Below are 17318 nucleotides of genomic sequence, written 5' to 3' on the forward strand. Positions count from 1 at the left end.
CCTTTAGAGAGGTCACAAGGTTTTTCTATTATTTGACCTACTGACCTAGTTTTTGAGGCCACGTGACCCAGTTTCGAACTTGACCTTGATATCATCAAGGTGAACATTCTGACCAATTTTCATGAAGATCTTGTGAAATATATGGCCTCTAGAGAGGTCACAAGGTTTTTCTATTTTTAGACCTACTGACCTAGTTTTTGACCGCACGTGACCCAGTTTCGAACTTGACCTAGATATCATCAAGGGGAACATTATGACCAATTTTCATAAAGATCCCATGAAAAATGTGACCTCTAGAGTGGTCACAAGCAAAAGTTTACGCACGGACGGACGGACGGACTGACGGACGGACGACGGACGCTGCGCGATCACAAAAGCTCACCTTGTCACTTTGTGACAGGTGAGCTAAAAATCAAAAGCTCAAACATTTGACCTTCAATTATGACCCTTACCTTGGGCATGGGCGATTTAATTGAAAGTTTTGTATGTCCCCTTGACATGAAAAACATTCTACCCAGGTTACAAAAATTTCTGTCAAAAAGTTTTAAAAGATAAGGAACGTATATGAAAAAGGATGGACAGACTAATGTCAAAGTCCTCAAGGAGAGAATTACAGGAAACCTCGCTTATAAGGAACAGCTTGGGACCTCTAAAAATTGTTCCTTATAACCGAGATTCCTTGTATCCGTATAGCGAACTAGTTCCTTGTAACCAAGTATGTATAAAGAACACAATTTGTATAGCGAACACTATTTGACTGACGTCTGAAAAGGGCTATGTGTTCACACTCTGGGCCGACCATGAATCTTTATGTGAGAAAGTTGCGAATCTAGTACCGGTCCTTTCCTGGAGAAATGGTAGGTAGACTGCCTGCATGTGTATGACTGAAATAGTGTTGAAACACTGCGTTAAACCTTAACTAAGCCAATATGAACGTCTGTAAGAATGACCGTAATTTTGTTTATTTTTTGTTGGTTAGCCTATTTCTATCTTCTTTTTTAAAGAGCGCTACATTATGACAATAAGAAATGTTGCAGTTACTCCCCTTACCTCCCTCAACTGCATGTAATGTTAAGAGGCATCAATACTAATATAAAACTAGAAAATGCTTTTGTAAAAAAGCGCATGTCTCCCCCAATGCAAAGTCCTATAGGCAAGAAGTCAATAGGGGTTAGGAGCAAAAGTCAAAGAGACACTGATGGTTGGCTGCAATAGGGATCATCTACTTGGCATGTCCAATCATCCCGCTAAATTTCAACACTCCTGGCCTAGTGGTTCTCAAGTCACTGTTCAGGCTTCTGTGACCTTGACCTTTGATCAAGTGACCTCAAAATAAATAGGGGTCATCTACTCTGCAAGTCCAATCATCCTCTTAAGTTTCAACATTGTAGGTCAAGTGGTTCTCAAGTTATTTCCAAAAAATGATTTTACATGAACAGGCCACTGTTGCCTTGACATTTAATAGACTGACCCCAAAATCAATAGGGGTCATCTACTCTGCATGTTCAATCATCCTATGAAGTTTCAACATTCTGGGTCAAGTGGTTCTCAAGTTATTGATCGGAACTGGTTATCAATGTTCAGGCCCCTGTGACCTTGACCTTTAACGGAGTGACCCCAAAAACAATAGGGGTCATCTACTCTGCATGTTCAATCATCCTATGAAGTTTCAACATTCTGGGTCGAGAGGTTCTCAAGCTGTTGATCGGAACTGGTTGTCAATGTTCAGGCCCCTGTGACCTTGACCTTTAACAGAGTGACCCCAAAATCATTAGGGGTCATTTACTCTGCATGAACAATCATCATATGAAGTTTCAACATTCTGGGTCAAGAGGTTCTCAAGTTATTGATTGGAAATGGTTTTCCATGTTCAGGCCCCTGTGGTCTTGACCTTTAACAGAGTGACCCTAAAATCATTAGGGGTCATCTTCTCTGTATGACCAATCATCCTATGAAATTTCATCATTCTGGGTCAAGTGGTTCTCAAGTTACTGACCAGAAATGGTTTTCAATGTTCAGGCCCCTGTGACCTTGACCTTTCACAGAGTGACCCCAAAATTGTTAGGAGTCATCTACTCTGCATGACCAATCATCCTATTAAGTTTCAACATTCTGGGTCAAGTGGTTCTCAAGTTACTGACCGGAAATGGTTTTCAATGTTCAGGCCCCTGTGACCTTGACCTTTAATGGAGTGACCCCAAAATCGATAGGGGTCATCTACTCTGCATGACCAATCATCCTATTAAGTTTCAACATTCTCGGTCAAGTGGTTCTCAAATTACTGACCGGAAATGGTTTTCCATGTTCAGGCCCGTGACCTTGACCTTTGACAGAGTGACCCCAAAATCGATAGGGGTCATCTACTCTGCATGACCAATCATCCTATGAAGTTTCAACATTCTGGGTCATGTGGTTCTCTAGTTATTGATCGGAAATGGTTTTCCATGTTCAGGCCCCTGTGACCTTGACCTTTGACAGAGTGACCCCAAAATCAATAGGGGTCATCTACTCTTCATGACCAATCATCCTATGAAATTTCAACATTCTGGGTCAAGTGGTTCTCTAGTTATTGATCGGAAATGGTTTTCCATGTTCAGGCCCCTGTGACCTTGACCTTTGACAGAGTGACCCCAAAATCAATAGGGGTCATTTACTCTTCATGACCAATCATCCTATGAAGTTTCAACATTCTGGGTCAAGTGGTTCTCAAGTTACTGACCGGAAATGGTTTTCAATGTTCGGGCCCCTGTGACCTTGACCTTTAATGGAGTGACCCCAAAATCAATAGGGGTCATCTACTTTGCATGTACAATCATCCTATGAAGTTTCAACATTCTGGGTCAAGTGGTTCTCTAGTTATTGATCGGAAATGGTTTTCAATGTTCGGGCCCCTGTGACCTTGACCTTTGAGGGAGTGACCCCAAAAACAATAGGGGTCGTCTACTCCAGCAGCCCTACAACCCTATGAAGTTTGAAGGTTCTAGGTCAAACGGTTCTCCAGTTATTGCTCGGAAATGAAGTGTGACGTACGGACGGACGGACGGACGACGGACAGGGCAAAAACAATATGTCTCCTGGGGGAGACATAACAAGAGGACCATGATGGTCCTGAATCGCTCACCTATCCCCACATGACCCAGTGTTGAACTGAGTATGACGTCGTTATTTCTATTATTTCACAAAGTGACCTAGTTTTTGCGCACATGTGACCTAGATATCATCATGATAAAAAATTCTGGCCAATTTTCATGAAGATCCATTGAAAAATATGACCTCTAGAGAGGTCACAAGGTTTTTCTATTATTTGACCTAATGACCTAGTTTTTGAAGGCACGTGATCCACTTTTGAAGTAGATCTAGAGATCATCAAGGTGAACATTCTCACCAATTTTCATGAAGATATCATGAAAAATATGGCCTCTAGAGAGGTCACAAGGTTTTTCTATTTCGACCTACTGACCTAGTTATTGACCGCACATGACCCAGTTTCGAACCTGACCTAGATATCATCAAGGTGAACATTCTGACTAATTTTTATAAAGATCCCATGAAAAATATGGCCTCTAGAGAGGTCACAAAGTTTTTCTATTTTCAGACCTACTGACCTAGTTTTTGACCTCACGTGACCCAGTTTCAAACTTGACCTAGATATCATCAAGGTGAACATTCTGACCAATTTTCATGAAGATCCATTGAGAAATATGGCCTCTAGAGAGGTCACAAGGTTTTTCTATTTTTAGACCTACTGACCTATTTTTTGACCGCACGTGACCCGGTTTCGAACTTTACCTAGATATCATCAAGATGACATTCTGACCAACTTTCATAAAGATCCCATAAAAAATGTGACCTCTAGAGTGGTCAGAAGCAAAAGTTTACGCACGCACGGACGTACGGACGCCACGCGATCACAGAAGCTCACCTTGTCACTTTGTGACAGGTGAGCTAATAAATGTTCAAATTTATATTTTGCACAAACTGGACAACGGCGCCATGTATTAAAGTGTAAATTATACCTTTAGTTTTGCTATTGTCCATTTTAGCACCTGCTTTATTTTTTTACAATTAGACATTTGGTAAACTGTTCCCTATAACCAAGGATTTTTACATTGAATAAAGGAATTAGATCGTGGAATTGACAACGGTTCCTTATAACCGAGTGTTCCTTATATCCGAGTTCCTTATAAGTGAGGTTTACTGTAGATGTACTATTGTAGAAATGAATGTGAAAATGCAGACGGTCATCATCTTAAACATAAACTAAAGTATTACAACTTATGGCTCTTACCTATGAAGATACATACAGGTGGTGTACCAGTCCAGGTGCCATTCATCTTACATGTCCTTGCTGCGTTATTAGCTGGACTAAGAACATACCCTGGATTACATGTATATGTAGCAACTGACCCGACTCCTAAACCTTGAGATAAAGACACCTGTCCATTGCCTGGACGGCTGAGACTTCCACATACTGTAAAACATTAATGCACATTAATATAGGACAGAAAAACATGTACAGAGATACAAAATATGGGCCGTCATAAAGGAAGATTGGAAAATAAAAATCTCTTAATATAATATATAGTACAGTACAGTAAACATTGGACATAACAAAACCTTTAACACATTGAACAAAATTCTCCAATTTCACTCTTCACCATTTTTTTAATAATTTTGGCTCAAAAGTGACAAAGTAAGACAGATTGGTTACAATAAAATGTTTCCTTCCTATCACTGACAATTCAAAATAATTTCATCACAAGAGCATAACTTAAAGCATGTCTTACAAACTGCAGCATGTAACAGAATATTTCTCTACCACGCAGTATATACAGTACAAACTTACCAACTCCAATACATACAGGAGAGAAACCGGTCCATAACCCATCTACGGCACATTGTCTACTTGCAGTACCAGACAACGTGTAACCAGGGTTACAATAGTATGTAGCTGTCTGTCCATACGTTGTTCCCAAAGGCACATTCACTACTCCATGTGTAGGCGTGGCGAGAGGTCCACAATCTGAAAACATTACTTAATACAATCATAATACTAATAATAATCATTATCTCTTTTATAATAAACTCCCAAACATCATCTAGATTTCTACAAATTAGCTGAAGAATTTTTATTCCAAGCCTAAACAAATGACATAGGATTATAGATTAAAACAGGAAATCTAGCAGCTCGACTCAGTAAACAGTGAGAAAACTATCCTTCCAAGCAACAGTCATCCCAGAATGCAATACACAAAGCCAAAATTTACTATTTATTTTGATTTAAGTGTCTTTGCATCTCATACTGACTATGTAGCAACAACAGGAAGTGGTGCAACCACAATATTTACAAAGCATATTAAGGGGTAATGCAAATCTCCTTTCTACTTTTGAACTCTGTGTTCTGCATAACTGAAATAGAATACCTCTAACAACACAGGTTGGTACAAGATTATCCCAGTATCCTGTTGCTAGGCAAGTCCTTGCACTGGCTCCCTGTCGGTAGTATCCTGGGTTACATGTGTACACAGCAGTGGAACCAAACGTGGTACCAGCCACAATATCTACCAGTCCATTCAATGGATTAGGCGGGGAACCACAATCTACAAAAACATTTTAATGTGGCTTTGATCAAACTGAACAAAAATACTGACAATAAAGCATTTTACTTTAGGATACCTTATTCGGCCGGCCAATTTAACAGAAATCTGACAATAAAGCCTTTTTAAAGGTAAGGCCTTATTATACTTGAAAAGAAATCTGACAGTAAAACATCTTACTTTAAAACAAGACCTTTGTTCAACTTGAACAGGAATCTGGTGATGAAAGATTTATTTAATTTACTTAAAGACAAGACCTTATATTATTTGGACAGAAATCTGGCAATAAACCATTTTACTTTAAAGACCTTGTTCGACTCACAATGAAATACTTGCAACCCAGGCGAGTGACTTAATTAAACACATGACCATATTCAACTTCAATCAAAATACTTTCAATTGAAAGCAGTTAACTGTTACATTTCCTTAGTTTGATTTGGGTACAACGCTATGACAGTAAATTAACCTACCAGGGTTCCTAGACTCTTTGCAAGTACTGACCTGTTCTCTGCAAGTGACCAATACTTTTCCCACATAAATCAGAGGCCGAGGACAACTGATCTCAGACAGAGGATGAGGACAACTTATTTCAGACATAGGTGTAGGACAACTTATTTCAGACATAGGCGTAGGACAACTGATTTCAGACAGATGTGTAGGACAACTGATTTCAGACAGAGGTGGAGAATAACTGATTTCAGACAGAGGCCAGAGGCAGAGGATAACTTATTTCAGATATAACTGGAAGACAATTGATTTCAGTCAGAGCTGGAGGACAACTGATTCCAGATAGAAGTGGAGGACAACTGCTTTCAGTCAGAGGTAGAGGACAACAAAATTCAGACAGAAATGATGGCAAACAGTTTACTGATTTCAGATACAGGCAGAGGACAACTTATTTCAGACAGAGGAGGAGGAGAACAAATGATTTCAGACATGACATTGTCATCTTAGTCAAATTATCATCGAAAACATTCACCTCACAAGGACTGTTTACGACTCCTTGATTCATAGTCGTGTTTTCTTTCTACTAATCTAACCAGACAGACAATATCCTTTCATGTCCCACTTATAAGACTGAGTACTGACTTTGTTGTTATCATTTCTGATACTTTGGGACGTTAAAGTCCATTCAATATTACTTTACAATAAGAGTTTCCTTTAAGCTCATGCTATGTATGGAGCCTTTGAAGTGGTACACATAATTGACCCGCGCCATAAGAAAACCAACATAGTGTGTCTGGTCAGGATCCATGCTGTTCACGAACGGTTTCTCTAATTGCAATAGGCTTTGAAAGCGAACAGCATGGATCCTGACCAGACTGCGTGGATGCGCAGGCTGGTCTGGATCCATGCTGGTCGCAAACGCACTATGTTGGTTTTCTCATGGCGCGGCTCATGTCATTATCACCCATGAATAGTCTCCGTCAAAAGCAGACTTCTAATTTCTTTTCTTAGCTGCATTCTATGCTCCTACAGTCTTCTTGCAGTCTACCCCCACCTAGCCACAGCCAAACTGGATTCAAGAAATCTCCATTACATGTAAGAACAATTCCTTCTCGCTATAATAAATGTTTTTACCTTTAGCTCTGCAAATAGGTTTGTAAGTCCATGTACCGTTGTTCTGACATGTGACTGTAGCTGGACCAATCAAATCATAGCCAGAGTTACAGGTATATGTTGCCACTCTGCCATAGGTGGTGCCACTTGTATATGTAACTCTTCCTCCATCGGAACTGACAGGCTGACCACAATCTATATTAACAAAGTTTGTTATTCAGTAAAAAATAAAATATGGTTATGAACAGCTTTAATATTATATAGCATATACTTCTCTAACAAAACTGATGTTGAGAGTGCTAAAACTAGAAATTGTGTCCATAGGACATGGATGCCCCATAAACTGTGCCATCCTCTATATAGCAAAAACTATCAAAGGACCATAACTGCAGTACAAATATTCACAGCAAAAAATCATTCCTTTATGGTCATCTGCACATCGAGCTTGTTCATCTGTGAAAAATTGAAGCAAATCAGGGTTATAGTGACGGAGGAGTTGGACATACAAGATTTCGGGACATATGGATGGAGGGACAGCAGCAACACTATACACCCCCACATAAATGTGTGTGGGCATAAAAATCTGCCAGAATATATTAATTATTACATAGAATTAGGTAGTACATTTGTACATTATAATGCATTTGTTAATATATAAAGTACATGTATTGGATGACAAAAGAGCTAGGCGGAATGATGCCTTCTCCTAAAGTAGACACAAAATGGCTAGGTGGAAGGTTGCCCAATGTCCCAAAGCAGATACAAATGGCCTAAGGGGACAGGCATAACCATTTCCTCAGATGGGAGAACAGGAGGTCCAACATATGATTTGAATGCCCCATCAGCTCCCCTCCACAACACAAACACCTGAAGCAGAAAATAAACTTCTCTTTTAGATTGTCATAGCTGTTTAAAAACAAGAGCTGTCGGAGGACAGCAACGCTCGACTATTTAACAGCCTTGTCGCTTGAATGAATAAGAAAGTCGAAAAAGGGGCATAATTTAGTAAAAAAGTAAAATAGGGTTATGGAACCTGCATAGTGCTTATCAGCTCATGACAGTGGACAAGTGTATGAAGTTTCAATCCATTCCCATTAGTGGGTACTGAGATACCAGCTTACATATAAGAATTTAACCCAAAAACTCCTAAGTTGAAAAAGGGGCATAATTTTGTAAAATGCAAAGTTGAGTTATTGACCCTTTGCACTGCATGTCATATCATGACAGTGAACAAGTGTGTGAAGTTTCAATCCTTTCCCATTAGTGGATACTGAGATACCAGCTTACATACAAAAACTTAACCAACAAGACAGTCTGAAAGACAGCTAAATCCCCCGCCACTGCTATGGATAGTGAAAGGGTAAAACCTTTGATTTTAGCTGTGACCTTGACCTTGAACTGACATGGCTGACTCATGAATTCTGCACAACGTCTTGATGAGGTGATCATTTGACCAAAGTTTCATGAAAATCTTTCAAGTGGTTTAAGAGATACAGAGCTGAAACCTCTGACCTTCAGTTGTAACCTTGACCTTCAGTTGACATGGCTGACTCATGAGTTCTTGATGAGGTGATCATTTGACACAAGTTTGATGAAAATCCTTCAAGGGGTTAAGGAGATACAGAGTGGACACCAAATGGAAGGCTCAAACCTTCGACCCTTAGTTGTGACCTTGACCTTGAGCTGGCATGGTTGACTCATAATTTCTGCACATCGTACTGATAAGGTAATCATTTGACCCAAGTTTTATAAAATTCCTTCAAGGGGTTTAGGAGAAATAGAGCGGACACGAAATGGAAGGCTCAAACATTTGATCTTCAGTTGTGACCTTGACCTTGAGCCAACATGGCTGACTCATAAGTTCTGCACATCGTCTTGATGAGGTGATCGTTTGACCCAAGTTTGATGAAAATCCTTCAAGGTGTTTAGGAGATATAGAGCGGACACAAAATGGAAGGTTCAAACCTTTGACCCTAAGTTGTGACCTTGACCTTGAGCCGGCATGACTGACTCATGGGTTCTGCACATCGTCTTGATGAGGTGATCATTTGACCCAAGTTTTATAAAATTCCTTCAAGGGGTTTAAGAGATATAGAGCGGACACAAAATGGAAGGCTCAAACCTTTGACCTTGAGATGTGACCTTGACCTTGAGCCGGCATGGCTGACTCATGGGTTCTGCACATCGTCTTGATGAGGTGATCATTTGACCCAAGTTTTATAAAATTCCTTCAAGTGGTTACTGAGATACCAGCTTACATACAAAACCTTAACCAAAAATTTCTAAGTCAAAAAAGGGGCATAATTTTGTAAAAAAGCAAAACAGAGTTATGGAACCTGTGCAATGTAAGTCAGTTTATCACAGTGAATAAGTGTGTGAAGTTTCAATCCATTCCCACAAGTGGTTGCTGAGATACCAGCTTACATACAAAAACTTAACCAAATCGGGACGCGGACGCGGACGCCGACGCAGACGCGGACGCCGACGCATGGGCGAGTCCAATAGCTCTACTATTCTATGAATAGTCGAGCTAATGATACCCAAAAAATAACAAACTTCTGCTGGTGATAATAGCAGCAATATCAATTAAAGTACAACAAAAACAACTGTTCTATACTGACCAACAAGAATGCAGGTTGTGGGCGTTCCACTCCAAGTATTATCTGCTTGACAAACACGTTCTGTACTTCCAGTCAGCTTATACCCCACATAACATGAAAATGTTGCCTTGGACAAAAATGCGGTACCAAGACTAAATGTAACATAGCCATACATTGGATTGTCTAATGATCCACAGTCACCTGAAATACAAAATCTGGCAATGAAGCAATTTTCATAAAATAAGTATGTTTTTATCTTGTCTGAAATATCAATATATTTGCTGTCTTTATTTCAAATGAAGCATCCCTTTCTAAAAAATATGATTCAAGGAAATAACATTCTTACAACAGCAACTAGATGTCAACAGGAAACTGGTACCCCCCACTCCTGTCAAGGGCTATAACTCTGGTCTTGCTGTGTAAAATCTCAATTAAAACACCTGGGCTGGTATTCATCAAGCTCCTAAGGGAAAATTTTCACTAAGGGACTAACCAAAGGAAAAGTTCCAAAGCCTTTTGTGGACAATCGTCGAGATAGTTGGAATGTCTAACAATATTGTCACATACAGTCTGGCATAGTAATGAAGATAATCAATAAATCTTATAAAGTCTACACTTTTCTTTTGTGCTATGTTGTTCAGGAAATCTTACAAAGTTAAGGATTTTCCTAAGTTTTCTCCTTAGGAGCTTTATGAATACAGGCCCTGGTGCACAATTCACACGCTGAATAACTGAGTATTTTTTCAGATATGCACAACACAGATTCTGATAGATGGACAAGGGCAAATCTAAGGCCCCCCTTCCCACTAAAAAAAAAAAAATGGGGTGGGGAGTGTTGATTTTCACAATCTTTTGTGCAACAGAAATGGACTGAAGTTTTTAGATGATTTTTACAGGCTTCTAACTGCAAAGTAAAATAAAGCTTTATTGTTCCACATGTTCTGTAATTTACTGGCAACCAAACTACTTTTCATACTTTTATATATTCGTTTTTATCTGAAAGACAACTACCCCAAAAATACAAATGTTTTTAATCAACTTATCTTAACATAATGTTGGAATTTACAAGCACGTCACTAGAAATCCCTATCAGTGAGTTTAATCAACAGTCTACGTGTGCTGCACTGCTAACTATTTTATGTCCCCAGTATACTGAAAATATTCCTCAGGGAGGAATCTGAACTACTTTAAATTCTTATGTAAAAATTCATGTAACTTGCCAAAAGTAACTTATTTAATCATATGTACCAGATGATCTGCATATCGGAGGTGTACCACTCCAGCCAGATGCCATGCATGTCAATGTTTGAGCACCTTGCAGTATGTAGCCCTGGTTACATGTAAAAGACACCGTCTGTCCGTATGTTCTGTCTAGCATATCTATATTACCACTGGGTAATGGTGGCAAAACATCACACTCTGAAATGCACAAGAAATTACATGGGTGTTTTTTGGAAAACTTGATAAGGCAGGTTTTCAGGAAACAGAACATGGAATGTAGTGCATGTCAGATTATCACAGTGAACAAGTCAGTGATTCTATTACCAATAGTGGTTACTAAGATACAGCTTACATAAAAAAATCCAACAAGGAACAGCTAAGGCAGAAAAGGAGCATATCACTGTAAAAATACAAAACAGACTTACAAAACCTGTACGACACATGTGCGATTATCACAATGAATAAGTGTAATGAATTTTAAGTTTCAATCCATTCCTACTAAAGGGTACTGAGATACCTGCTTATCAATTTTTTCACTAAATTAGGACATGGATGCAGCGTTCAACTGTAAAATACACAAATATGTAGATTTGCCAGTGATAGTTTGTTACAAGTTTCATTTAAATCCTATTATATGTAGTTGTATTAGTTGTATTGGTGTAGTTCGACAAATCTGACTGAATACAAGTGAGCAATACGGAAGTCCCCTACCGGTAGAAAACTTTGTTAGTGTTTGTCCCTTGTGGATGTTGGCAACAGCGTTAGTCATACAGGGAAACTGCAGCATTTGTGGACGGAGCTACCAAATCTGCACTAAAAGGGTACGGCTTTAAAAGTCCACTACTAGAGCTTTAAAAGTCCACTACTAGAGATATCATTAAAACAAGAGACATCATTTTCAGTCTCAAGGTCACCATGACCTTGACCTTTGACCTCCTGACCACAGGCAATCATCCTACAAAGTCTGACCCATGTGAGACCATGCATTCTCTAAGTATCAATCGGGAACCAAATGGTCTACTGAGAAACCAACAAACCAATCAACCAACAGGCAGTTAGCAAAACAATATACAACATTCTCTTTGAAGGGGTCATAAAAATTGACAACACCTTTAAAATCCAAAGTACAGAAAATATCACTTAAAATAAAAGACAGCAGATCCTAAAATATACAAGAAATTCCTCAAAGAAATAGAGCAGTTGGTTAATAGCCTGTAAATATAATACATTTTTTTAGAAAAATGGCCAACCAATAATATCACAGCTTGGGGCATTTCCAGACCACTGTCCATCCTGTCCACACACCCGTGTATCAGGGCCTGACATTTTGTACCCTACCCTTGTACAATGGTATGTCGCTGTGCTGCCATAAGATGTACCAGTTATATCTACTCTACCATTCAGAGGATCTGGTAGATTAAAACATTCTGAAATAGAACAGAATATCTTACTTCATATCCTACTTCTATGTGAATATATCTGTAAGGAAATGATGTGAAATATTTAAAATGAGTACAGCTGAAAAATCAGTATCTCAAATTCTTGAAATTCCTAATATGTGGGAGACATTTCATTTAGTGCATTCTGACTCGGCTTGCGACAAATTCTAAATACTGCATCTCTGTTGAGTCAAATTGAATTTAAGTCCTGGAAGTTAAATATCTGTGTATTTACCTCACAATGACAAGAAGTAATAAAAAATTCATCTGATTTGGTTTGGTTTTGTTGGGTTTAAGGTCGCACCGACATAATTATAGGTCATATCTCGACATTCCAGCTTTAATGGTGAAAGAAGACCCCAGGTGCCCCTTCGTTCATTATTTCATCACAAGCGTACACCTGGGTAGAACCACAACACCTTCCGTAAGCCTGCTGGATGGCTTCCTCACATGAAGAATTCAACGCCCCGAGTGAAGCTCAAACCAACACTGATAAGGGGCAAGTGATTTGAAGTCAGCGACCTTAACCGCTCAGCCCTTCTTCTGATTTGAGTTGGCAATATAAGCTTGATTTTTGTACAATTATGCTATTTGTTACTACATTAATTAATACTGACTTATATTAAATGACTGTGTTTCACTAACCATTTCTCACAGTTAGTTGTCATTTATTTGTAATTTAATCTGTCATCTTTTCTCTTTGCAACTGAATACTGCAATCTAGAAACTACTTTCTTTTCACTGAATTCTGATTACTCCAGTTGGGGAAACAGTAATAGAGAAAGACACAGTTTGTATAATAAGAAAACAAACTCATCATACAGTAAATACTTGGAAAAAAAACACATGAATGCCATATTACGTAAACATGTGGAAGTAATTAATATGCCAAAAAGGGCAATGTTTCAGATAGACACACCTGTTTCAAGTTGATTACCTTTATCTTCTGGTAAAAAAAACCCTGGTACCTTGGAATTCAAGATACCAATTTAGAATTGTATTTAGAAAATTTAGTACTGCATTAGTAAATCAAATGCAGACATCTATGAATTTAATGCTTCTTCTTGAAAATATTCCTCTGTAAATTCAATTACAGAAGCTCAAAACTAAATCAATACCAAAACAGTTTACTATAATACCTACCTACAGCCCGACATGTAGGAGCACTTCCACTCCACAGTTTGGAAACCAGACATGTTCTCAGACTGTCACCAGTCAAATAAAAACCAGTCTGACAGGTATACTGTGCTACACTACCATCAGTCGATACCGTTACTGTTCCATGTAATGGATTGGATAAACCACCACACCCTGGAAATTACAGCACTGCCATCTTGTATAATCACTACATTAATACAATCTGGCCATGGAATAAAATAGCAGCTTGAACAGTTTTGTGTTGCCATCCATCTTCAAGTAGAAAGGCAGAACAATACATTTATTTCTTTATGTCATATATCGTTATTTAACTTTGTGTAAATATGCTCAAAATTCTCTCCCCACCCCACCCCTAAAACTATGACCAACTAGCTTTAATGAAAAATGTTGACCTGGTCTATAGTTAGATTAAACATATCTTATTTCAGCAAATCATGAAATGTTTTGAAAATAACTGTTTAGGAACTGGACAGAAGGCTATGTTACCTTATCAATGTCCTCACCTTATCTTAGGTTATAAAACAAAGTGTGGAAACCAGTCTCAGATTGAAGCATTTTCATTGGTAATTTCAAGACCAAATTCAAAATCATCCAACCAGATGCTTTAGTTTTTAGACTGGTCTAAACACAGTTTTCTTGACCAAGATTGATGACCAGGTAGCCAGTTTATCAAACAAATACTAACAGCTCTTCCAATAACCGGACTCGGTTATTGGCAAAATGCATTAAATAAATTGATAGTACCTGTAATCCTACATGTAGGGGGTGGGTTACTCCAGGTACCGTCTAGCTGACAGGTGACCACAGAAGCACCAATTAGACTGTATCCAGGATTACAGCTGTAAAACGCTGTCTGTCCAATCACAGTGCCACCAAATACAACTAAACCATTCGCAAGGTCACTCAATGTTCCACAATCTATAATTTAGTAAAATTATTTGAAATCTCAGTACCTAATTGTTCATCTCTCTTTAAACATAGTTTTTGCTACAAATTTAATTTAAATGCACTATACAAACTATTAAGAAATCAACAAAAAATTTAAACTTTTGATGACACAGAAGGTCAAAATAAAACAATCTTCAGAATTTTCAACATTAAAGCAACAATAAACTAGAGCTATCACTGAATGTGATTAGTACTCCCAGAACCCACTTTGATACAGGAAAGATAAAGTGATGTGACTATATATGACCTCGAAGTGTGACCCTGACTGGCATAATACGATGATGACGGTTTTTATAGCTATCTGAAATATCAATTAAAAGCTTTCAGAGATATTTATCCAGAAAGGAATTACAGATGGACTGACAGATGGCATATTTGTATCTAGGGGTTTAACAGATTAATAACTTTTATAACTTGCATCAAATATAAACAAGAGCTGTCCGTAAGACAGCGCGCTCGACTTTTCTCAGTGCTTGACTGAATTAGAGCTTTGCCAGTAAAAAAAAATCCAAGTTAAAAAGGGACGTAACTCTGTCAAAATTCAAACAGAGTAATGGGGATTGTTTCTCCTGGTGTATACTTTGATAGTAAATAACTATTTTAAGTTTCAAGTCAAAAGCTTTAAAAGTAACAGAGGTATTTGACTTTATCAAAAATTTTAACAAAAAAAATCTTAGTTAAAAAGGGGCATAATTCTGTCAAAATTCAAATCAGAGTAATGGGGATTGTTTCCCCTGGTGTAGACTTTGATGGTAAATAAGTATTTTTTTTAAGTTCAAGTCAATAGCTTTGATAGTAACAGAGATATTTGACTTTATTAAAAACTTTAACAAAAATTCTAAGTTAACAAGAGCTGTCCGTAAGACAGCCAAGCTCGACTATTCGAAATATTGTCCCAGAAGCAGGAAAATATTACCCAAAATGTTAAATATCAAACAAGTTTTAAATTCAAAAAGGGACATAATCTGACCAAAATGCATATCAGAGTTATGGGACTTGCTGCTATCATGTAGTTTTATAACCCCGAAGACACATGTCAAGTTACAATTCAATATCTGCATTAGTTTTGGAGATAGTTACTTGCATGTAAAACCTTAACCAGAATTTTCTAAGTCCAAAAGGGGGCATAATTTACCCAAAATACATGTCAGAGTTATGGGACTTGACCCAGTGAGGTTGGTAATTGACCTAGAAAAAGAAAAAATAAGTTTCAAATCTATATGCCTTTTAGTAATAGCTGTATGTATTTGCACGCAAAACTTTAACCAGAATTTTCTAAGTCCAAAAGGGGGCATAATTTGGCCAAAATGAAGGTCAGAGTTATGGGACTTGCTGCTATCAACTAGTTTTATAACCCTGAAGACACATGTGAAGTTTCAATTCAATATCTGCATTAGTTTTGGAGATAGTAACTTGCATGTAAAACTTTAACCAGAATTTTCTAAGTCTAAAAGTGGGCATAATTTGCTCAAAATACATGTCAGAGTTATAGAACTTGACCCAGGGAGGTTGGTAATTGACCTAGAAAAAGAAAAAATAAGTTTCAAAGCTATATGCCTTTAAATGGTAGGTGTATGTACTTGCATGCAAAAGCTTAACCAAGGTGTGACGCCGACGCCAGGGTGAGTAGAATAGCTAGGCTGTTCTTCGAATAGTCGAGCTAAAAACGGGCAACATTCTGTCAAAATTCAAATCAGAGTTACAGTGATTGTTTCTCCTGGTGTAGACTTTGATAGTAAATAAGTATTTTAAGTTTCAAGTCAATAGCTTTGATAGTAATAGAGATATTTGACTTTATCAAAAACTTTAACCAATGGCGACCATGACGCCGACACTGGGGCAAGTGCAATAGCTCTACTTTTTCTTCGAAAAGTCGAGCTAACTAGAAGGTGTTTTTGTCACAAAAAAATATTTCTCCTCCCCATGTATTCTAAGGATTGAAGAGGGCATGTTTGTTGGTATGCAGTCGAAAGTCAATTGGCGGCCATTTTGTACAGCGAAGCGGAATGTGCCAGCGATATGCATAACTAGGGTTGGTTCTGATCACTCCTGTGAAGTTTCATTGAAATCCGGCCAGCAGTTTGACCTGTGAAAGGTTGACAAGCTTAATGCGGATGAATGGACAGAGGGACAGACTGGGAATGCAAAAACAATATGTCTCCCCCACCTATGGGGGAGACATAACTATTTTCTTCAGTTCTGCAATCAATGTCACTTTAGACAAGATACAACACTAATAATGATTTACCTGTAAGAGAACATGTAGGGGCATCAGGTGCCCAGTTCCCGCCGCCCTGACATGTACGTGTATTATGACCTACTAATGTATAACCAGAGTTACACGTGTATATAACTGTATCTCCAAACAGTGTACCACGGGAGTAATCTACTGCCCCGTTGGATGGATTGGCTGGAATCCCACAATCTAGAAATTGATAACAACAAGTGAGATTTAAAGTTAAATAAAACATTAATGGTTTGATAAGCTTTTTCCAGACAAATCTTTTAGAGACAGGCTAAGACTTTATATTTCTGAATCCAGAATTTGTCTTATTTTATTTGCAAGAACAAGAAATGCGGCAATGCCACGAAACCAGGTTTTCAACACTTTTCATAAGAATAAAAAAGTATACTGAATCACAGTGCACCACTTTAAAGCACAACCCTAACCCTAACCCTAACTTTAAAGCACAACCCTAACCCTAACCCTATTTTTAGTAACAATGACCTTGACCTTGATCCCAGAAACCCCAAAATCAATCCCAAGCTACAACATAAGAATAAAAAAGTATACT

The 17318-nt window shown here is 38.2% G+C and overlaps 1 protein-coding gene across 1 annotated transcript in view; it reads right to left on the reverse strand.

Moving 5' to 3' along the window:
* Positions 1-17318, reverse strand: part of LOC128559747 (sushi, von Willebrand factor type A, EGF and pentraxin domain-containing protein 1-like) — a 58780-nt gene that overhangs the window by 12168 nt on the left and 29294 nt on the right. The window contains exons 19-28 of the mRNA XM_053552121.1: positions 16772-16948; positions 14320-14493; positions 13561-13728; positions 12229-12405; positions 11006-11176; positions 9779-9958; positions 7179-7352; positions 5424-5600; positions 4847-5023; positions 4289-4471 (exon numbers count right to left, since the gene is read on the reverse strand). Coding sequence (XP_053408096.1) covers positions 4289-4471; positions 4847-5023; positions 5424-5600; positions 7179-7352; positions 9779-9958; positions 11006-11176; positions 12229-12405; positions 13561-13728; positions 14320-14493; positions 16772-16948 — 1758 coding nt within the window. The remainder of the gene's footprint in view (positions 1-4288; positions 4472-4846; positions 5024-5423; positions 5601-7178; positions 7353-9778; positions 9959-11005; positions 11177-12228; positions 12406-13560; positions 13729-14319; positions 14494-16771; positions 16949-17318) is intronic.

This window comes from Mercenaria mercenaria, chromosome 10 (assembly GCF_021730395.1).
Source record: "Mercenaria mercenaria strain notata chromosome 10, MADL_Memer_1, whole genome shotgun sequence".
Taxonomy (NCBI): Eukaryota; Metazoa; Mollusca; class Bivalvia; order Venerida; family Veneridae; genus Mercenaria; species Mercenaria mercenaria.